This window comes from Ptychodera flava, chromosome 9, assembly GCF_041260155.1.
Source record: "Ptychodera flava strain L36383 chromosome 9, AS_Pfla_20210202, whole genome shotgun sequence".
NCBI lineage: Eukaryota > Metazoa > Hemichordata > Enteropneusta > Ptychoderidae > Ptychodera > Ptychodera flava.
This window is the reverse complement of record NC_091936.1, coordinates 2,229,672-2,256,582: the sequence shown is the minus strand read 5'-3', so window position 1 is coordinate 2,256,582 and position 26,911 is coordinate 2,229,672. Positions and strand designations below refer to the sequence as shown.

The 26,911-nt window shown below is 37.4% G+C and overlaps 1 protein-coding gene across 1 annotated transcript in view; it reads right to left on the bottom strand.

Moving 5' to 3' along the window:
- The window catches only part of LOC139139742 (DNA-binding protein SMUBP-2-like), a 47,742-nt gene extending 20,831 nt beyond the window's left edge, over positions 1-26,911 (bottom strand). Inside the window, 11 exon segments of the mRNA XM_070708608.1 lie at positions 159-277; positions 701-732; positions 735-885; positions 1,514-1,611; positions 5,967-6,191; positions 15,818-16,015; positions 16,388-16,560; positions 23,091-23,197; positions 24,144-24,339; positions 26,257-26,426; positions 26,714-26,911. Coding sequence (XP_070564709.1) covers positions 159-277; positions 701-732; positions 735-885; positions 1,514-1,611; positions 5,967-6,191; positions 15,818-16,015; positions 16,388-16,560; positions 23,091-23,197; positions 24,144-24,339; positions 26,257-26,426; positions 26,714-26,793 — 1,549 coding nt within the window. The 5' untranslated portion in view covers positions 26,794-26,911.

The window sequence follows — 26,911 nt, the reverse complement described above, 5'->3', positions numbered from 1 at the left end:
ATGGTTAATCTAAGTTTTCGATGGTCTGTTTTCCTGGGGGAATAATAAGCTTCCAGTCAGGAAAAGACACATCAGCGGTTGCATGCCACAGCCCACAGTTGCTACCTACAAGTAACATATTTTACCTGACACTAGATGAACTAGATGATAATTTTTACCTTCATTAGCTTTGGACATTTCATCCTCCAAGTCTAACTCATAGAGATCGCATCCAGCTGTATCAATTAGCAACAATGGGACTGATGTCACCTCAGTATCTTCAACATCAGGCAAATCTCTGGAAGGAAATAAAATGGTATCTTGGTTAGGATGGTAGTCTAAGGATATCTGCTTCAGGATCCCATCTTTCACACTTTACATTCACCTCCTACATGACAGTGTTTTCTAAGATCTTTCACATCCAGGCCCTGACCTACATCAAGAACTTATGTACATGCCAACGTGCCAAAAGAACCCTACCACCTACACTGGGCACTGAACCTGATACTATTTCATCATAGTTATGAGGCAATCATCACAGGTCTGATGCAGGCTTGATTCAGGCATGTCTGAGTAAAGGCTGGAGATTAATGGAGCTCAATCTATTGGTTACCCTGGACTTCATTGAAGGAGACTAAACCCTCTTCTTGTCAAAACTTGTACACCGATGTAAAATTATAATGACATAGAAAGAAGTTTGTACAAATGTTGGAAAACCTACCTGAGAAGATGGTTGGCAACTGATGGATGTGCGCTGTTAATTTATTCTGATACAATTGATGTGATGCCCATGTCATAATAGCATTGTGCATTCTGTACTGTACTGTCAACATCTTTACCACACTATCACCATGGAGATTCACAATTCTTTCCATTAAACTAACACTTAGGCCATCTTTGGAAGCTCTGTATCAATACGCAAATGTAACAAATGTTGTGCAGAGTGTAAAGCAGAGGCAAAAGCCACATGATTGGCAAAGATAAACTGTAGAAAAAAACTTGTAAATTTGGCTAGAAAATACTGCGTGGTGAATTTTTGACACTTTTTCAGTGTACACATATATTCAAAAGTCCAAGGAGGAGTATTAAGTATATTTTCTACAGGAAATGGAGGATGTATTCTAGTCATGTAATAAAGTTTTTTGAGATTTTATCGTAATCTAAGTTGCATGTATGAATCATGAGAAATCAAGAAAGGGTGGTTTCTCAAATCCAACATTCGGCAACTCTCACAAGCCAATAATGCTTCATTTTTCCAATTTTAAACTGACTCTCTCAAAAGGTATATCACGCTGACTGAAACTATCATGATTCATGATCTCCAGCAAACATAATCATTGAGTGCTGACATTAAATAAACAGTTCGAAAAAAAGGTTTCAAGGGGGAAATGTCTCTATCAATGAATAACTTCAAAATGCAACAAGTGATTTAATCCAGGACTCTAAATAGTGTGTTCTGGTCAACATTTTCAATGGTCGGTGCCAATTCTTTGTGCGTCAAATTTCCAAGAAGTAAGCTTGAATTTTCACTTACTGATTGGATATAATTGTTGGTGGAAGTTGGTGATGATCTCCTGCTAAGATGCATTTAGACACTTGCAGCAGTGGAATCCAACAACTTGCTTCTAATGCCTTTGAGGAAATAAAGATAAAACAAGGTATGCATAGCTGTATGTCATCTTTCACCTATATTTAAAGGTTATTACCCAATATCGCCTGTTCCTGTGTCGTATCAGCATGAGCTCGAGTGTCATTTGTGCTGCGTCAGACAATGGACGAAGTCGAGTGTCTGACGCAGCACAAATGACACGAATGCTGATATGACACAGGAACAGGAGATATTTGGTAATAACCGATTTATCATATACCCATGCCCATAATGTTAGGGAATTTTTACTAATAGAACAAAAAACCTTAAATTTTGAGGCTTTACTTTATTACGCCTTGCGCATAAATATCAGAATGTTTATGTGAACAGGCTTCATTCATAAAGTATACGACGAAGATGTCAACATCACGCGCGACATCGCTGCAAGTCGTCCATATCTCAATGAAACCCAAGAAGAAAGACTCCGGGATACAAAAATCATCATACAGAAGGAACATTTTAAGGTGCAATATGCTATTACAACTGTCAAAAACTGCACAGCTTTAAATCTATCCTGATTTCGATCGTCGTACGGCACGGAGCTCGCGCGGAGAGGACGCCATTTTGTTAGTTTACCTTTAAAGTTGCCATGTCAACAGTCGTCGCGCGCGCGACATCGCTGTCACGCCACGCGCTCACTACCTGTTCGGTGGCGACCGTGCACAGTGCCGGCGCCGTGCGAACGGCAGAATGTTTGCTAGAACTGGACCAAAAAAATACCATGGGAAAACATTTCAAGACTCAACGTGATATTTCCGTATTTTGCAACCAGAAATACCCGTGTTCCTCGAAGCCCTTCAAGTTTTTACGTCGGCGATATCGCTTCGCAGGCGGGGAGCGGCAGCCATTTTGTTGTTTACGTTGTTTACCAACAAACTGCTAATGTAGTTCGGGAAAACTCTAAAACTGATGACGTTCATCGTGCATATCTCGACGTTTACCGTGAAATATCACGGCTGATATTTTACGTTTAACGTCACTAGGATGTAGCAATATGGGCATGGGTATATGATAATATCTGATACTGTCACAACAGAGATGGGTAGGTCTCCCATTGCTGACACAAAAACCTCTTTAACACAGTAACATGAAGATGAAACATTCTTTGCTTTTCATAAAAATTGGAAAACATTTCCTTCACTTTGATATCAGTAAATGGGTACGTTTACAGAGGCTGCTCTTTTATCGCTACATGATACGTTTGCTATACAAATTTGTTTCTTAAATTGTCATAAAATTGTACAAATTAGATAACTTTCTCCTCACTATAATCCATTTGTAAAACTTTGAAGTTTGACTGACATATACACTGAGGAAATATTAACTTTACAGGGTAGATTGTTATGCATTCCATTTTTATCATATCTTTTAAAACCTGTGTAATATTTCACCATGAAGTACTATTTCTACCATAAGGTAAATATTGTAATCATTATTTTAACACCAAAAAAACTGTGCTCAATACAGGCTTTACTCCAATGATGAAAAACAAAGTGACATATGTATACTCTACAATTTATCTGTCTAAGTTTTTCCATACATGCATGAACAGGTATTCAAGTTGCACTTGTTGCTTGGCAAGGACTTGATGAAGTACATCTTGTCACCTACATGGGCACATTCATCAATCTTGGCAAGGACTTGATGAAATACTTAGAGGTTATTACCCAATATCGCATGTTCCTGTGTTGTATCAGCATGAGTGTCATTTGTGCGGCATCAGATACGAGGTGAAGTCGAGTGTATCAGCACAAATGACACCAATGCTGATACGACACAAGGAACAGGCAATATTGGGTAATAACTGATTTATCATATACCCATGCCCATAATTTTACTAATAGTACGAAAAACCTTAAATTTTGAGGTTTTACTTTATTACGCCTTGGGCATAAATATAGAAATACTTGATGTGTGAACAGGTTTCATTCATCAACTATAAGCTTACCACAAAGTCACGCACGACATCGCTACAAGTTCTCAATATCTCAATGAACCTCAAGATGAAAGACACCGGAATTCAAAATCGTCATACAGGCGGAACAATATGCTATTACAATTGCAACCGATCAAAAACGCCCTAGCGGCCGATATAGCTCCGCTGTGTTTATGTACTGAATAACTATTTTTGACACATGTTGATGAAGAAGGGTGGAAATCTTTGATAGCTCGATGCAGTGGCCAGAAAAAAGTGGCTAAAATAAGCTGCAAAAATACGCAATTGAAGATTTAATCATACTTTGAATGTATCACATAGGATCATCCCTAAGAACATGTCAACCAAAGCTATCTGATGAGTAGTTTTTGAGAATAAATTTTTTGACCTAAAATGGCAACAATTGCCCCCAAAAGTAAAAATTGCAGATTTCATCATAATTTCAAAAGATCAAATTTAGTTCACTATAGAAACCTGTATACCAAATTTCAAAGCTGTTAGACAAGTACTTTTTGAGAAACGCATTTTTTGACCAAAAATAGGAAAAATTGCCCCAAAAATTCAAATTGCAGATTTCATCATAATTTCAATAAATATCATTTAGTTCATCTATGGAAACCTGTATACCAAATTTCAAAGCTATCAGATGAGTAGTTTTGATTATACACATTTTTTGACCAAAAATGGCAAAAATTGCCCCAAAAATACGAAATTGCAGATTTCATCAGATATTCAATATATATTACTTAGCTCATCTGTAGAAACCTGTATACTAAACTTCAAAGCTATCAGACCAGTACTTTTTGAGAAACACATGTTTTGACCAAAAATGGCAAAAATTGCCCCAAAATTACAAAATTGCAGATTTCATCATAATTTCAATAATTATCATTTAGTTCATCTGTAGGAACCTGTACACTAAATTTCAAAGCTATGCAATGAGTACTTTTGGAAATACACATTTTTTGACCAAAACTGGTAAAAATTGCCCTAAAATTACAAAATTGTAGATTTCATCATAATTTCAATAACTATCATTTAGTTAATCTGTAGGAACCTGTATACCAAATTTCAAAGCTATCGGATGAGTAGTTTTGGAAATACACATTATCGGATGAGTAGTTTTGGAAATACACATTTTTGACCAAAAATGGCAAAAATTGCCCCAAAAATACAAAATTTCAGATTTCATCAGAAATTCAATACATATTACTTAGTTCATCGATAGAAAGCTGTATACCAAATTTCAAAACTATCAGACCAGTACTTTTTGAGAAATAAATTTTTTGACCAAAAATGGCAAAAATTACCTTAAAAATGCAAATTTGCATATTTCTGCACAATTTGAACAAATCTGAAATAGATCATCCCTAGGGACCTATGTACCAAATATCAAAGCTATCTGACAGGCAGTTTTGAAGAAGAAGATTTTTAAAGATTTTTTTACCAGAAATGACAAAAATTGCCTTAAAAATACAAATATGCAAATTTTGCCACGATTTGAACAAATCTGACTGAAGTCACCCTAAGCAAACTGCATATCAAATTTCAAAGCAATTGGACAAGCGGTTTCAGAGAAGAAGATTTTTTTACCAAAAACACCAAAAAATGCCCCAAAAATACAAATATGCAAATTTCACCACGATTTGAACAAACTGAAGTGAGGTCACCTTAAGTCAACTGCATGTAAAATTTCAAAGCAATTGGACTTGCGGTTTCAGAGGAGAAGGCAATTGTTGACGGACGACGACGGAGACGACGACGGACGACGGACGACGACGACGACGGACGACGACAGACGACGACGGAAAATCAACCTATTTGATAAGCTCCGCGTCGCTGACAGCGGAGCTAAAAACTGTCCTTTGCTTTAAATCTCTCCTGATTTCGATCGCACTCGATCCTTGTACGGCACGGAGAGGAACTGCCATTTTGTCTGTTTACACTGAGAGTTACCATGTCAACAGGTGTACGTCGCACACGTGACAGCGTTGTCACGCCACATGCTCGCTACCTGTTCAGAGGTAGACCGTGCCATGCGAATGGCAGAAAGTTTGCTAGAGCTTGTCTAAAAAAATACAAGAACTTTAACAGAAAAACCATGGGACAACATAATTAGACTCAACATATTATTTCTGTATATTTAGCAACCCGAAACGTCCGTGTTCCATAAAGCCCTTCAAATTTTTATGTCGGCAACATCGCTTCACAGGCGGAGAGTGGCAGCCATTTTGTTTGTTTACGTTGTTTACCATTGAAATGTACTTCTGGAACACTCCAAAACCAATGACGTTTATCGTGCATATCTCAACGTTTACAGTGAAATATCACGACTGATATTTTATGGTAAACGTCACTAGGATGAGGCATGGGTATATGATAATAGTACTATTATTCACCTACCTGAGCACATTCATCAATGATGACCATATCAAAGTGATCTTCTTTCAAATGTTTCAATGGCCCATCCAACGACGCACTGATATTGGTTGCCAAGACAACATCAGCAGCTGACAGGATCTCTCTGATGGCTTTATTTTCTCTTTGTTTTAGTTCTTTCCTCAACTGTTTAGTTTCTTGTCTCAATTTGTGTTTCTCTGATTTGTCTTGGAGTTTCAGCATTTTGATCTGCAAAAATCAAAAGTACCCTACTACTTGATATTATGCTCAATGGTAGATTTTAGTATTAGATCTTTGCCAACCAGAGTCTTATAAAACTGTGACAAACAGATACTGTATATACATCACCTATTTGCTCTCATTTCATACAGCATGTGACAAGAAAATAGAGACGTCTAGTCCTCACAGAATGGAAAAAGTGATGTCAGAAGGTGTTTTTGAAAGATTACTTCTCTAGGGAAGTAGTCTTTGGAAAAGTGCCCGGTCAAATGCATAGTGTCATCTACAGCTTTGAAACAATGGCAAGTGACCAAAATGATGAGTGATTAGCCTCCAACAACGACAATAAGGTTTTCCATTCCAATGGTGTAGGAACTTGAATAGCTCATTGATGACACCAACCAAGTGCAACCAAGGATGTTGCTGGGTATGCTTTTGAAATTGGTACTACTGTTACTGCTGTGGAGAGATCGGCAAGTAAACTTGTCATAATGGATTATTGCAGTGCATATATATCAAAGCACATTAATAACAATAACATGAAACAACATGAGCCTGTGATGTGTTATAAAATTTCTATAATATGGTCTTTATTTGGGCTTTAGCACCAATTCATTATCACTCATCGCCGTGCGTAACAGAAATGCATCGCTATTCCCCTATGCGGTAGGCTTGGGGATAAAGCGATGCTTTTCTGGTATAACACAACCATGAGGGGTTATCGGGGGGGGGGGTGGGGGGGGTATAGCCCTTATGACCAGGTACATTGTAATAGGTGTTCAGTTTAAGAATAAGCAGTATTATAATATCACATTGAGGCAAGAGATAATTTCCAAATTACAAGACCAGATAATGCTACATAACACAGTACATCATCACAAGCTATAGAAGTCACACACGATTACAATGTACTGTATAATTTAGTTTGTTTTATAGCATTAAATTTCTGAGATCATGCTTATATATTGTTCATGCCACAATTTGATTTGATGGTAGATTCAAGTACATCTGAATCTAGCTGTGGAAATGCAGCTATCTGTTGGCGGGGTAGCGGGGATCGCTATGCGGGTCAAAGGTCACCCCCGCCACGGATAGCTGCGGGCCAACTGCCATCGAAAGTGGGTCTATTACGACGACACAACATGTATCGGATCTTTGAACGGCAAAATAAACCAAAGTGAGCGTAATTCAATAAAATGACCTATACCTGCCTGAACTCTGATTATTGCTCATTCCCTAACTCCTTTTGTGAACAAAATTTCCGGTTCGTTTGCGTAATTCGGCCGATTTTCAAAGGAGTACTCAAGATTTTCACTCCAGCATGGAACTTTGACTTCTATTGATATGCTAATAAGATCTGACCGACCGTCACGCTATTCACGTTCGAACGAGCGACATCCTTATTAGCATATCAATAGAAGTCAAAGTTCGCTGCTGGAGTGAAAATCTTGAGTACTCCTTGGAAAATCGGCCGAATTACGTAAACGAACCAGAAATTTTGTTGTCTCGAATCGTCACTGGCATCAGACTTTCGCCGATTTGTTTCACTCAATTTTCAATCAGGGAAAAACAACACGACGGTTGAACGCTGATATGGTATCCGACTCGGCGCTGATATGGTGCCGGGCGATAAATTCCAGACAAATTGTCCTCTTTTAACAGAATGCTGTGCACCAGCATAGAGTTATATCCAGATATCTCGAATTTCGAGACTGAAACTCGAGTTATTACTTCAAAGGTTGAGGGAAAGTATTGCCAAACGATATTTTACATCGATCAAACTTTTTCTAAATGAACAATCAAGAAATAAAACATGAACCTGTACAACTTTACACATCACTTCGTAATCTTTACAAAAGATCGTTTCTGAATCAGTTACTTGGTTTCACACCATCACACGTGAAATAAAACTTGAATTTGTACAACTTTAAACATCACATGGTAAGCTGTAGAAAAACGGCCTACCGTTATTTGTGGTTTTACATTTGAAACACTCTCGACAGCTCAGTCATAAAGTTAAGTGTTGGAATTAAACAATCTCGGAAATCTAGCCGCATTTTTTTTATATATATTTGCACTGTCGATCTTGCCGTTTGGTCCATGGCATGTCAGGGAGACGGCTGGTATCAGTCACCGTGTGGTATCAGTTATACCATCGTTGACATATTCATATAGACCCTGGGCAACGTACCGGTACTCCGCTCCCTCCGGATCATGTTACACCAACAGATTCCAATCAGAACACCTGCACTTAAAGTTTAGGTTTTACTTACGAAAACATTTCTTGAAAATCTATGGAATAAACTTTTATATTAAACAGTTATTTCAACATTTGGTGATACATTTTAACATGATATGTAATAAAAATTTCATAAAACATAAATTTAGAAGGTCGTATTTTGTTTGATAAGAAGGTATGTTGCAGGTTTCGATCTGTTCACCCCCATATCAGTGTAAACAGTTCCACTAACAGGATCTGACCGACCGTCACGCTATTCACGTTCGAACAAGCGACATCCTTATTAGCATATCAATAGAAGTCAAAGTTCCATGCTGGAGTGAAAATCTTGAGTACTCCTTTGAAAATCGGCCGAATTACGCAAACGAACCAGAAATTGTGTTCACAAAAGGAGTTAGGGAATGAGCAATAATCAGAGTTCAGGCAGGTATAGGTCATTTTATTGAATTACGCTCACTTTGGTTTATTTTGCCGTTCAAAGTTCCGATACATGTTGTGTCGTCGTAATAGACCCACTTTAGATGGCAGTTGGCCCGCAGCAATCCGTGGCGGGGTTGACCTTTGACCCGCATAGCGATCCCCGCTACCCCGCCAACAGATAGCTGCGTTTCCACAGCTAATCTGAATCATGATATGTACTTGCAAAATGTCTTTGTCCTCTTGAAAAATATGGAGTACCAGGTTGATCATATTACTTTTTACAGTTGTTAAGCAATACACATAAACGAGTCATAGACTAAATTATGATTGCTCACTATATGCTATTGATATGATTTCAGATAATAACATGTGAACATGTTATAGAATAGCTGACAGACCTACACAATGCTGGGCAGGTAGGCTTAGGATATTTTTTTCAGAAATTAGATTATTACTATCAGGTTTTCTAAGGATCAGGCTTCTTCAGCTTATATGAAGCAACTTAACCCTTTGAGCGCCAAAGTCAACTTTCGTCTCCTTAAAATACCGTATTCCTCTGATTATAAGACCCCGCCTGTTTATAAGACCCCCATGATTATTTTATCAATTCGTAATTAGCTGTTACCGTACTCGTCCGAGTATAAGCCCCTGCTCGTGTATAAGCCCCCCTACTGATTTTAGAAAATGCATTACATCCGTGTATAAGCCCCTACCCTAGTGTAACTAAAATACAGAAAGGTTAGGAGAGTATATTTGGTCATTAAACTTGGTAAAATTACTTTTAGATAATGAAGAAACTATTAAAAGATGTTAAAACAATGGGAAACTGGAGTTCCCTTGACAATATCGTAAGGACAAGTCATCGTTGATGACACAGTCCCCACTTGTTAATAATGGGTACTTTGATTACATGTCCTCAGAGAGGATAGAGTCCTCTTCATTAATTAGGTCTGTGATAAAAATACTTTGATACAGATGGCGCTCAATGGCCAAGAATGAGTTCCATGGTGATGAAAACATAAAACCAATGTAGGCCACCATCCTAAAGTTCATAAAATGAGTCAACTAGGAATTAATCAACAGGATGTTGCAAAACATTTTTGCATACAATTCTAACACTTAACAGATTATCACTGGTACCATATTTCATAAAGTTTGATGCAGTATTTACAACACTATGAGATCAACAACAAGTTTCATCACATTTAATTTGTGGCTATATCACCCTAATTAGGAAAGTTCATTACTTATGCAATTACAAATTAATTAAAATGACACTGATAAATGTCTTTTTCAATGTTAAAGCAATGTGAGCTTAACATCGGTTAACATCTGTATAAAGTTTCATGAATTTGATGCAGTACATATTTCTTGACATATCAGCCTACTTACGAAACTTCAATAATTGACATGTTACTGCTACATGACGTGAAACAAATTGACGAGCATATGTATGAAATAGGTCAATGTCAACTTGAATGATACTGGTGGAAATATGTCTGAGTTATGGCTCTGTACATGAAAACATCGTAATAAAATGGCTGCCTAGCAACCATATTGGATCGTATCACATAAAAAATCGACGTACATATGTATGACATAGGTCAATGTCCTTGTACCAACTTTGAATAAAATCAGTTGAGATATGCCTGAGTTATGCCTCTGTATATAAAAAAATCTTAACAAAATGACCACACAGCAGCCATATTGGATTGTATCACAAAACAAATCGACGTGCATATCTATGACATTGGTCAATGTCCTTGTACCAACTTTGAATAAAATCGGTTGAGATATCCCTGAGTTATGCCTCTGTATATGAAAAAATTGTAATAAAATGGCCGCCTAGCGGCCATATTGGATTGTATCACAAAACAAATCGACGTGCATATCTATGAAATTGGTCAATGTCCTTGTAGCAATGTTGAATAAAATTGGTTTAAACATGTCTGAGTTGTGGCTCTGTACATGAAAAAATCATAATAAAATGGCCGCCTGGCGGCCATATTGGATCGTATCACAAAAAAAATTGACGTGCATATCTATGACATTGGTCAATGTCTTTGTACCAACTTTGAATAAAATCAGTTGAAACATGTCTGAGTTATGGCTCTGTACATGAAAAAATCGTAATAAAATGGCCGCCTGGCGGCCATATTGGATCGTATCACAAAGAAAATTGACGTGCATATCTATGACATTGGTCAATGTCCTTGTACCAACTTTGAATAAAATTGGTTGAAACATGTCTGAGTTATGGCTCTGTACATGAAAAAATCGTAATAAAATGGCCGCCTGGCGGCCATATTGGATCGTATCCCAAAACAAATCGACGTGCATCTGTATGACATATGAAGTAATCCTTGTACCAAGTTTGAATGAAATCGCTTCTTGCATCTCTGAGATATCTGTGTGAACGGACGCACACACGCACGCACGCACGCACGCACGCACGCACGCACGCACGGACATGACCAAACCTATAAGTCCCCCCGGACGGTGTCCGTGGGGACTAAAAATGACACGTTTTCCCAGTACTATCTTGATTCTTTGACGCTGCTCACCCCCGTCGCCTAAATAGAATAGTCTCACTCACGTCCGCCATTGTTTATTTTCATTCACGGCCACGATGTTTTCATGCTTGAAACATGCAATTTCTTTTGTTTGAAGCAACTATCCTTTCATTTGTGAAGACTTTTCCTGGTGACTATTACAGTTTTCACTGCTATGTTGTTGTTTTCACAAGATGTAGACAGTTTGATACTGGAATATTGAGTTGCCTTTCCGTGTAGGCAATGCATGCCTGTTCTGTGTTCACATGTTTACTGACCCTGTGTTGATCAGCAGCATACATGACGTCTTTGTTTCAAGTTTTGGGTTTTTTTCGACCCTGAAATTTCACCAAAATGTCACTTCTGTATTCAGAGATTGTACAATCAATTTCTTTGGATGTGTAAGTCGATTTTGAACGCGACAGAAAGATCGAGTGGTGTTGAAAAAAATCGTGCATAAAATTAGCATAAATTAAGCGTCCATGCCAGATAACATGGGGTTGCTCGAGTATAAGCCCCTCCCCTAGTTTTACTGCTGTTTAGTCTTGCCGAACCGGGGGCTTATACTCGGACGAGTACGGTAGTTTTTTTTATAAGACCCCAAGGGGGTACACCCCAATTCTGACTGGAACAATAGAGCTATTGTCATATAATGAGACAAGGATATCCGCGACACCTACGCAGCTTATCAAAGTAACAAACAAGTGTCAAAATGAAGTATCACACCTCAAAACACGCACACTATTGTCGGGGTTTGGAACATGTCAATCGGGAACGGTTCTATCATTTTCTGGCAATAAAACTACACTTGGACTTCGCTACCTAAATAAACGTTAAAAGAGTTGGATTTTTTAGCGTCTCGATCTAGTACAGTGTCGTCTTTTTGTTACTGTCATTTTGCTACCATCAAAATAAGCAGCTCAACATCTGATCTGATGGCTACCATAAAATTAACATTTAGGAAACTTCACCTGATTATAATCGGGTTTTTGGACTTGTCAATCAAGTACGATTCGCTCATTTCATCACGATCAAACAAACACAATTTACACTCATACAAACACAAAAAAGTTGGGTATCAGTAGTTCACTTTTTGGAGACTGTTGTGGCCGTTTCATTTTTTTTGGTCAGCGGCATGATTTGGTCAGTTTTACTGAATATGTACGGTGAAAACAGTACCTTGGACAGATTGCTTTTGCAGAGGTACAGCCACATCATTTGCCAAAAACCGACGTGACATTTCTGTGCCATGCCAACTCTTGGGAAATGGATGAATGCTTTCTTCTTTGCCTTCAAGTAGTATTTTTTGATGACTGATAAGTCATGATGGATGATATTCAAAAGTAACCGTGCCCGGTATCCGTGCTGCATCTCGCTTCAAACTTTCAACTTAGCAACCATCTTGAACAACGGCTACAGCATTTCGATCATGTATGTTGTCTGCATCTTGGCGAAGTTCATACGGCAAACCAATTTCTAGCTGATTGCGAGGGTAGTTAGGCATGTCGACAGCAAGAATGTTTTTAATAATTACTTCTTTCTTGCCCATGATGATCGTGCACTGTCTTATGACTTGTCAGAAAATAAAGTCTACGATAAATCTACGATAATTTTGTTTGTATTGTACACAGAACCCCTTTTTAATATCGGTAGGTCACATTCTGTTAGTCACCATGCATTTGCAGATGACAATCAACTCTACAAAGCAACCAAAATTGCTGAGATCCACTCTGCCATAGATTCCTTACGAGATTGCATTAATGAGGTCAAAACATGGATGAAGTACAACAAACTCCAGTTAAACGACAGTAAAACTGAAGCCATGCTTGTCATATCACCCAGACTGCAAGACAGATTGTCTCTTCCTGACTCGACGTTAGTTGGTGATGCAGTTATTAAGTTTTCCTCATCTGTGAAAAATCTTGGTGTCACTTTAGATCGCCATTGAACCATGTCAGAGCACGTACATAATGTATGCAGAGCTGCCAATGTTCAGCTGAGGCAGATCAGTTCTATTCGTCATCTACTCACTGTTCAAGCCACTCAGACTCTTGTTATTGCTTTTGTTCTATCTTGTTTAGACTACTGCAACAGCCTTCTTTCTGGCTGCCCGAAACACCTCATTGACAAATTGCAACATGTTCAAAATGCATCTGCTAGACTTGTCTACAAAGCAAAAAGATCACACGACATACAACCTATTTTGAAATCGCTGCACTGGTTGCCCATTGCTAGTCGTACACAGTACAAACTTTCTATAGATTTTTCGACTTGGTTTCAGGGACTGGACCACAATATCTCTCTGACCTTTTGCAAATGTATACTCCCTCCAGACACCTACGTTCTTCATCTGACACATGTCTTTTTAGAATGCCGCGTGTTGCCACAAAATCCTTTGGTGAAAGCTCTTTTTCCCACTCAGGACCGAAAACTTGGAACAGTCTGCCTGTCACCTACGCCATATGGATTCACATATTTCATTCCGCCATGCCCTCAAGACATATTTTTTTAAGGAATAGTGTATTTTGTCCTGCGCCTAGAGCTCCCTTTTGAGATTAGGTGCATTATAAATATTCTTTCTTAATTATTATTCTTATTCTTAAATCGACGCATTTTTACAGGATCATGTGACGATGTCAGGAAATCCTTTTGTCGCCATTATCAATAGAAAATTTGGGACGTGTGAATGACACGAGCCATGAACTTGCTTCGCTCAACTTTTACACTTTTGTTTTCATACTAATGAGGCACATTAAATGGTGTGCTTTTAAAGATTTTTTCAACAGTTTTCTATCAGGTAGGGTATCTTTTGTGATCATTGTGAATAGCTGCACGTTTTCTCTTACGTTCAACTTTACTGTATGAGCAACCAGTGAAAATGGAAATATCATTGGTATTGTAAAATCTTTCAAAAAGACTAGATGACGATATCGACTTCGACAGGTTTGACCCCGATGAAGAGGGCAATTGTATCGACAAACGAAATGTGATATCCAAAGTTTCTTCCGCGCATGAACTGAAAATTCTATGAATTTCTTCCGTTAACATGTTTCATCAATTTAGTAGTTTTTCTCATGTAATGAAGGTATATATGGTTTGAACGGCATTTCATGCTAGTGTGTGTTCTTTTTCTGAACTAGTCCCAGCAATGAGTAGAACGATAGTGTAACAGATTTCAAGATTATGCATGCTTTCGAAGTCTTGCAAGGGAAAAATACCCAACTTCATAAATGGCCCTATACACTTATAGTTAGAAGAAAAACGTGCATGTTCATACCATATTCCGAACAGTTGATCATAGATGACTGAATTCCACATTTCGGTCATCGATACAAGTAATAAAAAAACTTCAGGGTTTATTCCCAAAAATTCAATGCATCAAATAACCAGATTGGGGCAGCATCTTTCGTCTCGGCCAGCCAATGCTTCAACACTTTACCTGTTCGAGCCTGCCTGTTCGTAAGATCACATTTCGTTTCGAGATATGATTAGACTTTTTGAAACTAGGAGCAAAATAATACAACTCACGGCGTGTAATTGATATTTTATTTTAAGGAGTACCGTAAATGAAAATCGTACATAGAAAACATCGGACGGACACAATCCCAGTGAACAGAGTTTTACCTTGACCTCATGCACTGACACCTTTGACCTATTGCAATGTGTAAGTAAATTGACCAATCACAGCCAGCAGAACTTTAGGGACTTTCCCTTTACTCATTGTCTGACCTTTGTGGCCATGCTATGGGGAGCTAGCTGCTGCTGGGGAACGTCCTTGCTGTACAAAGTTTAATGGTGATCATCTATTCACGAAATACGAAGATTTATTGCTATTGTATTGTTTAGTAAAAGAAGGTATGGCAAATACGCTATATTTCAAAACTTTTGGATCTCCTTTAATTTATACTTGTAAAGATTCGACTGCCAGTATCTACGCAGCATGGCATGATTCAATATCACAAAGTATGAGTTGTCTGTAGCGTGAATAAAAAAAAATTATTGGCATATTATTTGCATAACATTGCATACATTAGCATAAATTAACTACCACGTTCAATTTCGCGGTGACATCCGTTATTAGACCCCCAACATGTTTTTCGTCATTTTTGGTTTTGGAAAGGGGCTCTTAGAATCGGAGGAATACAGTATACTCTAGTGAATATTTTTCAGATTTTTGTCAAAATTTTTATAACAAACTGTAGCCAATGGAATGTGATGTCCATTTGGTCCAAAATTATCAAAAAATTACAGAAAAATTCATAAAAATTGTTGAAAATGTTGTACTAAAATTTTGATGGGAACAATTACAGCAATCAAAGGGTTAATTGACCCCCTAAAATTTCATCGATTGTAAAACTTCATTGTTGGCCAAGAAGTCTTCAGTTATGCTGAATAGTTTAATTTCTAAAGGCGAATACACATACTTGAGTTTTGTCGATATCCTTTCTCACATCTTCAACTATCTGGGCTGCATCACTTCTTGACAACACTGCATCCAATGAATACTTATGAATTCCATGTGAGATTCTTGCAGGGTGACCAAGTCTCACAATTTTCACATGATCTCCTAACTTTTCTACAAGGTTATCAACAGCTATGTTTGATGGAGCACAGGCCAGTACCTGAGAGAATGAGAAAGAAAAATTAAACCATGTGTGTCAGAGGGGAAGATAGCAATGAGAGAAAATGATGGTAGATTTTGACCAGTGTCTGCTGCAGGTAAAACAATTAACATCATAATGCCTAGGTGTGTTTGTTCTGTAGGGATTGTCTTAGGGGAGAAAGACAACTGGTTGGAGAAGACTGAAATAAAGGTGTTAAAAGGGGTAAAATATTAGGATAATGATATAGCAATACAAGTTTCACTATACAGATTCTGTGTCCAGATAGACAGAATCTACTAGCCATACTTGGCACACTTTACCCTGTACACCAAGGAAAATACATGCAAACGTCAAATTGTTCAAACTACAGTGATATAGTAGTTTGCTTACCTTCATTTGAAGTTTAACAGACTGTAATATGATTTCTACAAGAGTTGTTGTTTTGCCTGTACCTGGGGGGCCATGGATGACAGCAACCTCTTTCTGTTTGATGGCAAAATTGACAGCTTCCTTCTGAGAATCATCAAGACTTTGGTTGTAAAATGTCGCATTTTGAGTCAGTTCTGTGAAGATCAATGGAAAGTAACATAAGAGATCATCTGACATAGTGATAGAGATATTTGGCCCTCTTTTTTATGTCATCGTCACCATCATTAACAATGTAACTGTTTATTGAACCAAAGGAGGACATCATACATGTATGAACAGTACCACGCAGGAACAAAGTTCTGGCTGATGACGGACAACAGGGTATGATATGAATTCTTATCTGTGCTGGTGTATGTCACACAGGTGGTAATACGGGCCAATTTCATGTGATAAATATATATATATATATCACATGCGCTGGCCAAGTTTGTCGTCTCTGAACAGAAAATTTGGGATTTATTCTCTAATCATTCTACGTCACAACAACCCATGTCTATGTCATCAATTTTGGTGCGTCTGAACACATGGGACCGTGGTTGGAACTTTTTAGCATTGATCTTTCATGTGCTTGTCAAAGTAAACAAACAAAATGGCAGCCTAGCCATATATCTCCGTATATCAAACTGTATATATCAAACTTAAAAGAGTGATATCCCTGTGAAAATTAATGATTATACATTTTGTAAATAAAACAAATCCTGTCTTGAAATACACCTACATGTATACACATGCAGTGTTGCTGCCAGGAATTTTAGATCAGGGGACACTGTGTCCCACTACAATTTATTTTTGGGGACATTTTGTACATTTTGGGGACAACAAGCAGTTGTCAATCAAATTTTGCATTATTTCGTAACACATTAGTTTCACTGAACAAAATTCAAGCTACAGGGACCGCGTCGCTGAGCTTGAATTTCAGGCAATTGAAGCAGTATACCATATCTGTCACAAATCAGAGCTCAGACGGACTTGATTCAAGCAAATTATGATATCAAGTGCAGCATTTTAATTACTTTTAATCATAGAGCTAGCTCCGAAAGTACATTGTGTTAGCCTCCCAATAATTATGCAAAACAAAGATCATCATCAGTAACAGATATTACTTATAGACTACACCCATCACAGTTGACTCACGAGTGCGCCCAAGGTGACCGGCAGTACGCAAGAGTGTGGGACAACGGGTTCTTTTTGGGGACATTGTCGCAAGGGCGGCAACACTGCACATGTAGAGTCACAGACAATTTATCATAATACTTTGAAATAGAATACATTGAATATGAACAGACATGATTGAAAATGCAATAGAAAAATACTTTCCAGTTTGTTTGCTTCATTTGAAAAACTTTAATAATTAGTATTAAGAGTTGTTTTCTGTGTTAACCAAACAGAACCTGAGAAGGGTTATTTGCAAGAATGTTATGATTCCTTTTGTTTCTTGTTTTTATGTTTGATGTAAAGCCTGTAAAAAGATCACTTTTGATCTTTCCATTATGAGTTTTATAAGAATAAACTTTTCAATTAAATAAGGTACAAATTACTTACATATATATCTCACAAACACACAAATGCACTCATACACACAGACATACAAATCCTAATGAAATTTGCACCCTAATGGTGCTTGACAGACTATCTAGATACCAGAAGTGTTCTAATGCTGACTACACTACAATCAATAATTTGAACACATGCATCACTGAAGTTGTGAAGTTACAAGTCTTCAAGCAAAGTCAGCTTTGATGAAACAAATACGCAGCCTGACAGTATTGTCAAAGTCAACTACATGTATGATGAAACAAATGTGCAGCCTGACAGTATTGTCAGAGTCAACTTTGATGAAACAAATACATTCCCTGACAGTATTGTCAGTCAACTTTGATGAAACAAATACACAGCCTGACAGTATTGTCAAAGTCAACTTTGATGAAACAAATACACAGCCTGACAGTATTGTCAAAGTCAACTTTGATGAAACAAATACACAGCCTGACAGTATTGTCAAAGTCAACTTTGATGAAACAAATACACAGCCTGACAGTATTGTCAAAGTCAACTATGATGAAACAAATACGCAGCCTGACAGTATTGTCAAAGTCAACTATGATGAAACAAATACGCAGCCTGACAGTATTGTCAAAGTCAACTACCGGTATGATGATACAAATATGCAGCCTGACAGTATTGTAAAAGTCAGCTTTGATGAAACAAATACGCAGCCTGACAGTATTGTCAAAGTCAACTTTGATGAAACAAATACACAGCCTGACAGTATTGTCAAAGTCACCTTTGATGAAACAAATACACAGCCTGACAGTATTGTCAAAGTCAACTTTGATGAAACAAATACACAGCCTGACAGTATTGTCAAAGTCAACTTTGATGAAACAAATACACAGCCTGACAGTATTGTCAAAGTCAACTTTGATGAAACAAATACTCAGCCTGACAGTATTGTCAAAGTCAACTTTGATGAAACAATACAGCCTGACAGTATTGTCAAAGTCAACTTTGATGAAACAAATACACAGCCTGACAGTATTGTCAAAGTCAACTTTGATGAAACAAATACGCAGCCTGACAGTATTGTCAAAGTCAACTTTGATGAAACAAATACACAGCCTGACAGTATTGTCAAAGTCACCTTTGATGAAACAAATACACAGCCTGACAGTATTGTCAAAGTCAACTTTGATGAAACAAATACACAGCCTGACAGTATTGTCAAAGTCAACTTTGATGAAACAAATACACAGCCTGACAGTATTGTCAAAGTCAACTTTGATGAAACAAATACACAGCCTGACAGTATTGTCAAAGTCAACTTTGATGAAACAAATACAGCCTGACAGTATTGTCAAAGTCAACTTTGATGAAACAAATACACAGCCTGACAGTATTGTCAAAGTCAAGATGAAACAAATACACAGCCTGACAGTATTGTCAAAGTCAACTATGATGAAATAAATACGCAGCCTGACAGTATTGTCAAAGTCAACTACATGTATGATGAAACAAATATGCAGCCTGACAGTATTGTCAAAGTCAACTTTGATGAAACAAATGTGCAGCCTGACAGTATTGTCAAAGTCAACTTTGATGAAACAAGTCATTGACAATGACATAGTCCCCACTTGTAATAGGAGTATTAGTCTTGATGGGGCAGGGAAATGTGGTCATTAAGAAGTATCACTGTAGTGTATATGTTCAGATCTATGGACACATAGGTCTATGTCATTGTTCCCAATTTGAAACAAGAGGCATGTCTAAGTTATGGTTCTAAATTGGGAAAAAAAGATCAGACCTATAGCTGTATTGGCCAGCCAAGAAATACATAGTGGCATAATAAATGAGTTACAAGATGTGACATCTTAAGGTCTATTATCCTATCAAAATTGAAGCGTAAAGAACTTGTGGTTACTGAGTTATGCATATATATGCATAATCAAGTCAAAGGTCATAAAGGTCACGTGACATTTTGAAGAAAAAAAATTGTATTGCTAATTAATCCATATATGCCAAAATTCAGACCTAAAGCTCTATTGGCTTGCCCACAATTATATATGTGCATAATTAATGAGGTAAAGCATGTGTTGTCATAAGGTCTCCCATCCTATTAAATATAAAGGACATAGCACTTGTGGTTACTTATTTAATGACATAATCGTGTATTCTAGGTAAAAGGTTATCGAGGTCACATGACATTTTGTCAAATAATTTCTCTCCTATAGTCTATCCCTATATACCAAAAATCATACATCTAGCTCTATTGGCTTGCTCAAAATTAGATATGCACATAATTAATGAGGTACAATATGTGGCGTCATAAGGTGTCCCATCATACCAAATATGAAGGGTGTACCACTTGTGGTTCCTGCGTTATGGACAAATATGTATATTTGAGGTCAAAGGTCACCGAAGTCACGTGACATTTTGTAAAAAAAATTGTCTTGATAAGTTATCCCTATATACCAAAAATCATACATCTAGCTCTATTGGCTTGCTCAAAATTAGATATGCACATAATTAATGAGGTAAAATATGTGGCGTCATAAGGTGTCCCATCATACCATATATGAAGGGTGTAGCACTTGTTGTAATGAGTTATGCACAAATATGTATATTGAGGTCAAAGGTCACCAAGGTCACATGACATTTTGTCCAAAAAATTGTATTGCTAAGTTATCCCTATATACCTAAAATCAGACATCTAGCTCTATTGGCTCGCTCAAAATTAGATATGTGCATAATTAATGAGGTACAATATAAGGCGTCATAAGGATCCCATCATACCATATATGATAGCACTTGTGGTAACTGAGTTATGCACAAATATGTATATTTGAGGTCAAAGGTCACCAAGGTCACATGACATTTGTCCAAAAAATTGTATTGCTAAGTTATCCCTATATACCTAAATTCAGACATCTAGCTCTATTGGCTCGCTCAAATTAAGATATGTGCATAATTAATAAGGTACAATATAAGGCGTCATAAGGGTCCCATCATACCATATATGATAGCACTTGTGGTTACTGAGTTATGGACAAATATGTATATTTAAGGTCAAAGGTCACCAAGGTCACGTGACATTTTGTCAAAAAAATTGTATTGCTAAGTTATCCCTATATACCAAAAATCAGACCTCTAGCTCTATTGGCTCGCTCAAAATTAGATATGTGCATAATTAATGAGGTGCAATATGTGGCGTCATAAGCTGTCCCATCATACCATATATGAAGGGTGTAGCACTTGTGGTTACTGAGTTATGGACAAATATGTATATTTGAGGTCAAAGGTCACCAAGGTCACGTGACATTTTGTCAAAGTGTCTGAGATATCTGCGTGAACGGATGGACTCATGGACGGACATGACCCAATCTATAAGCCCCTGGACTTTATCTGTGGGGACTAAAAACTGTGTCACTGCATCCTTTTTGCAATATGAATACGATGAGAAACTAAATTTTATTTTTCTTGGCCTTATACATGGGAGTCTATGGACTGCCTTATACATGGGAGTCTATGGACTGCCTTATACATGGGAGTCTATGGACTTCCTTATACATGGGAGTCTATGGACTGCCTTATACATGGGAGTCTATGGACTGCCTTATACATGGGAGTCTATGGACTGCCTTATACATGGGAGTCTATGGAGGTGAAAACTAAAAAGTCCTCTAACACGGCCAATTTGATCGCATTGTGAAACAAATCGACGTGCATCTGTATGAGGTAAGGTACTATCCTTGTACCAAGTTTGAACAAAATCGCTCCAGGCATCTCTGAGATATTTGCGTGAACAGACGGATGCACGGACGCACACACGCACACACGGATGCACGGACAGACGCACGGACATGACCAAACCTATAAGTGGTGTCCGTGGGGACTAACAAATACGCAGCCTGACAGTATTGTCAAAGTCAACTATGATGAAACAAATACGCAGCCTGACAGTATTGTCAAAGTCAACTATGATGATACAAATACGCAGCCTGACAGTATTGTCAAAGTCAACTATGATGAAACAAATACGCAGCCTGACAGTATTGTCAAAGTCAACTATGATGAAACAAATATGCAGCCTGACAGTATTGTCAAAGTCAACTATGATGAAACAAATACGCAGCCTGACAGTATTGTCAAAGTTACCTTTGATGAAACAAATACACAGCCTGACAGTATTGTCAAAGTCACTTTGATGAAACAAATACGCAGCCTGACAGTATTGTCAAAGTCAACTATGATGAAACAAATACACAGCCTGACAGTATTGTCAAAGTCAACTATGATGAAACAAATACGCAGCCTGACAGTATTGTCAAAGTCAACTATGATGATACAAATATGCAGCCTGACAGTATTGTCAAAGTCAACTTTGATGAAACAAATACGCAGCCTGACAGTATTGTCAAAGTTACCTTGATGAAACAAATACGCAGCCTGACAGTATTGTCAAAGTCAACTTTGATGAAACAAATACGCAGCCTGACAGTATTGTCAAAGTCAACTATGATGAAACAAATACGCAGCCTGACAGTATTGTCAAAGTCAACTATGATGAAACAAATACGCAGCCTGACAGTATTGTCAAAGTCAACTATGATGATACAAATACTCAGCCTGACAGGAGTATTGTCAAAGTCAACTTTGATGAAACAAATACACAGCCTGACAGTATTGTCAAAGTCACCTTTGATGATACAAATACGCAGCCTGACAGTATTGTCAAAGTCAACTTTGATGAAACAAATACACAGCCTGACAGTATTGTCAAAGTCAACTTTGATGAAACAAATACACAGCCTGACAGTATTGTCAAAGTCAACTTTGATGAAACAAATACGCAGCCTGACAGTATTGTCAAAGTCAACTATGATGAAACAAATATGCAGCCTGACAGTATTGTCAAAGTCAACTTTGATGAAACAAATACGCAGCCTGACAGTATTGTCAAAGTCAACTATGATGAAACAAATACTCAGCCTGACAGTATTGTCAAAGTCAACTTTGATGAAACAAATACACAGCCTGACAGTATTGTCAAAGTCACCTTTGATGATACAAATACGCAGCCTGACAGTATTGTCAAAGTCAACTTTGATGAAAAAATTACACTTCCTGATACAGTATTTGAATGGAGATTTGAAATGTTTGAACAAACCTTGTGTCTGGTTCATTGTAGTTACTTGAGGAGGTGCAATGCCAAACAACACATCCATAAGATGATATGATCTTACAGTGTGCCTTCCATCCATGTCATTAAGAGCTCTGAAAACAAATAAAGTAACACTGTAAAGTTAGTATGCATTGAAATTCTTATCTTAGATGTAATAGCTTTAATCCTTTCACCCCCAGTTCCCTGTGTACAGGTCCAACTTTACCATAGAAAACAATGGATTTGGAACAAACCATGGTGGTGAAAGGGTTAAAGCCCCAATTGCTGTGAATTTTATGCATTATTTTCATGATTTTATTTTTAAACCAAAGTTGGTTCGTGTAAATGTGGTAACTGAAGGACATGTTTAGAAGTATCACTGCTCCTAAGTTGGACCATGCCTACACGTTTGTACAGGTTAAATAATAAAGGGGTGCCGCACTCATAAAATGGTGCCCCACGGAAAAGTACACAAAATGCAGTATTTCCTGCAAATACACATCCTGATCATAAAGGAAACAAAGATGATGCACAACACATGATGGCTAACATTTTGTTGTTGTAATCTTTACTTTCTCTGTCACATGACTAGTTTTCGAAAATGGCAGGAAATCTAAAATCATGTTAAAACACTTGAATTGACATGCCATTTCAACACATGACAGTGTTATACTCTTTTTCAGTCTTTAATGGGTCTTATTCAAAGAAAACTCTTGGAAAACTGAGGATATTTTGACATCAGTTCATTACACATTAACAGCTATTGGGACTTTAAGGTAGATGACTACACAATGGTTAAATATTTCTATCTAGACTCTTCTTGAAATATAACATGGTGGCATCATTTTTTGAACACATTTTGAAAATGGTTACTCTTACTAAATCCCTTTATGAAAGTCTCATGAAACTGCAATATTACATTCAGGTGTTTCTTGGATTTACCATTCCATGTCATTGGAATTGGCTGACACTGCATAATGTATGGGTTGTAATCTACCTGAAAAATATGAAAAAGCCAAACATACATCATCACAGAAGTGTAAGAAGTGATCACCTTACTTTTTGATTCTTTTGTAAGTGACGTCATTAGCCAACTTAGTGATGGTGTACAGATCTTGTTCACTCAGCGACAAGGAGTCATAAGACTCATCAAATGCTACAGTCACAGAAACTTCTCTCACTTTTGTTAGAATTCCAGATGCAATCATATCTCCGCAATGATGGCTTTGAGACAAGGATAAACCAATTATATCACCTACAAAATAATATCAGTCACAGTAATCAACTAATGTGTGAAAATTTATCTTTCCAAGTTAATGTAAGAGACAACTGTACTCACAGAAATCTTCATTGAGGACATACAACTTACAGGATTTCTCATGAAGAAAATGTTTTGTAATGAAATACAAGTTCATTGAAAGAGATGCGTTTCATATGTTGTTGATGCTGTGTTTCGTAATCAAATTGAAAGTTCTGAATATTATTGTAAAAAGTGTAAATTCCTCTCTTACAAACTTTGATAAACTTTTAAATTTCATTACAATCATTCAGAGGAACCTTCATACAAATTTCAAAGCACAAAGGCAAGTGTTATCTGAAAATTTTAATTTAAAAATAATATTTTCAAAATTACAATGATGCACTTTCATTATGATTTGAATATATGGTAGAACATTTGAAGTGGCCACATACACACATACTTACAGACTTTATATATGTATAATCACTGGATTATTCCACTTATACGAGCAGATAATCTTTGATCGTCATATACACAAGACAAAATGGGATCTAAAAATCAAGCTCAATTTCATTCTCTGGCACAACTTTGTCACAAATGATACTTATACTTTTGCAGAGATAGATCACCTATCTCTTTTTCATCTATTTCTGCATTTGAACAAATTCCATTCAGATCAAAGCAACCTTGATCACAGTATCAACAACTATCATTGGGTCTTATGACAGAACTATAGTCATATTCCCTTAAACTAGATTTCTCTCTATCACTGAGATGCAATAAATGTCACGGTTGAAAGCAATCTAAGAAAAAATATAATGATATAAAGTGGGCTGGAGAAAAGAATTTAGATGGCAAGTAATGTAATTAATGTTTTTCCATTCTAGAAATATATTCATCTACTTATCCTCATGGTTGTATATCTGCTGTGATGTGAGATTATTAACAATTTTGATGTTATCTCTAATTAATGTGCACAGCAAAAGAAACTGTGCTGGAAGGTTGAAACACTCCAATCCATCAATGTTATGAAAAAGCTTGAACTGACTTCCTTATATGAATGAACAATGAATCTTCCAGCCAGATTTTGGAATTAGCATAAAATCCAACGGAAGAGGCCATTGACAAGGAATAGTTTCATCTGGATTTCAACCTATTTGTATTCCTACTTGGTAGTTAACAAAAATGTTGTTATGAGATGTAAGGATGTTACCTTTACAACAACAAAACAGCAATAACAACAAAAATATTAAAGGAACACAGTCGTCGGAACTGCGCTAGAAGGTCGTATGAGACCCATACCACCAATGTAAACATTGTATCCAAGGTACGATGGCGCTAGAAGGTCGTATGAGACCCATACCACCAATGTAAACACTGTATCCAAGGTACGATGGTGATTGATGAAAGTTAAAACAGGTCTGACGTAATCTACGTCGTATAATTTAAATGTTGCAGCTATGATGATGAGGTGCATCTAGATAATATCGTGCACGAAATACATTGTTTGTCAACAAGAAACTCACACAGGCGCAGTTCCGATGACTGTTTCCCTTTAATAAATAAACATAGTGAATATCCAGCACTAGGTAAAGACCATTATAATAATAATAATAATAATAATATAATAATAATAATGGAATTTACAATGCATCTAAATCTAGTTGAGCTGTAGGCACAGGAATATAATAACTGTGGGAAACAAAAAAGTGAAAGGTATTGAGTGTTTCAATAAATGTGTCTTGAGAGCACGACGATAGGCGTCTGAGGACGGAGAGTGATGGAGGATATTAAATACAGCGTTACATAATTGCATGTAGTGACACAGTGAGCGTCGACTTGAAATGTTATTATCCTTAGGTAATTTCGTAACAAAGAATATTTTGACTAAGAATACACATAGCAATCGAAAAATGTGTGAACAAATGTTACCTGATGTCATTGAATGGCATGGAAGTTTTCTGTCAGTGAAATGTCTTGCTAACTCCATTACAACCAAGGTCCGGCCATATAAACCAGTACGCATGCTGGTTATTTGCAGTTTAAGAAGACATAACCCTCTCTTTTGAAGTTCCTTTGCCGAACTTGAAATCCACAATTTCCTGCAAAGTGTGAAAAGCAGAACATTGGGAACAAGCTCAAAGTTATTGTATTGTCAATAGGGACGGGCGTAAAGAGCACAGGCGCTCCTTAGCTGGGTAGTCTGCTATATAGATCGATTTTCGGCTCAATCTGTCGATCCCGTAGTCGATATGTCCGCCACTGCAACCTAAATACTCACTGGCGGGCATATCGACTACGGGATCGATAGATCGAGCCGAAAACCGATCTATTAAGCAGACCACCGGCCACCCAGCTACGGAGCGCCTGTGGTAAATAGATATCGCACCTGGTTTCCTCAATGTCTTCATTTCTCTCAAGCTCAAGAAGCTTCAGAGTCTTTTCTGTAAAGTCTTGAACCGCCGTCATGGTTTCCAAATACCGCAGATATCACAGTTGGGAGAATTTCAGGAGCGACATGTGCATCATCGTACCATCTCTACTACCTCCATGATCGTACCGTCATGTCGACTGTTATATTTCATTT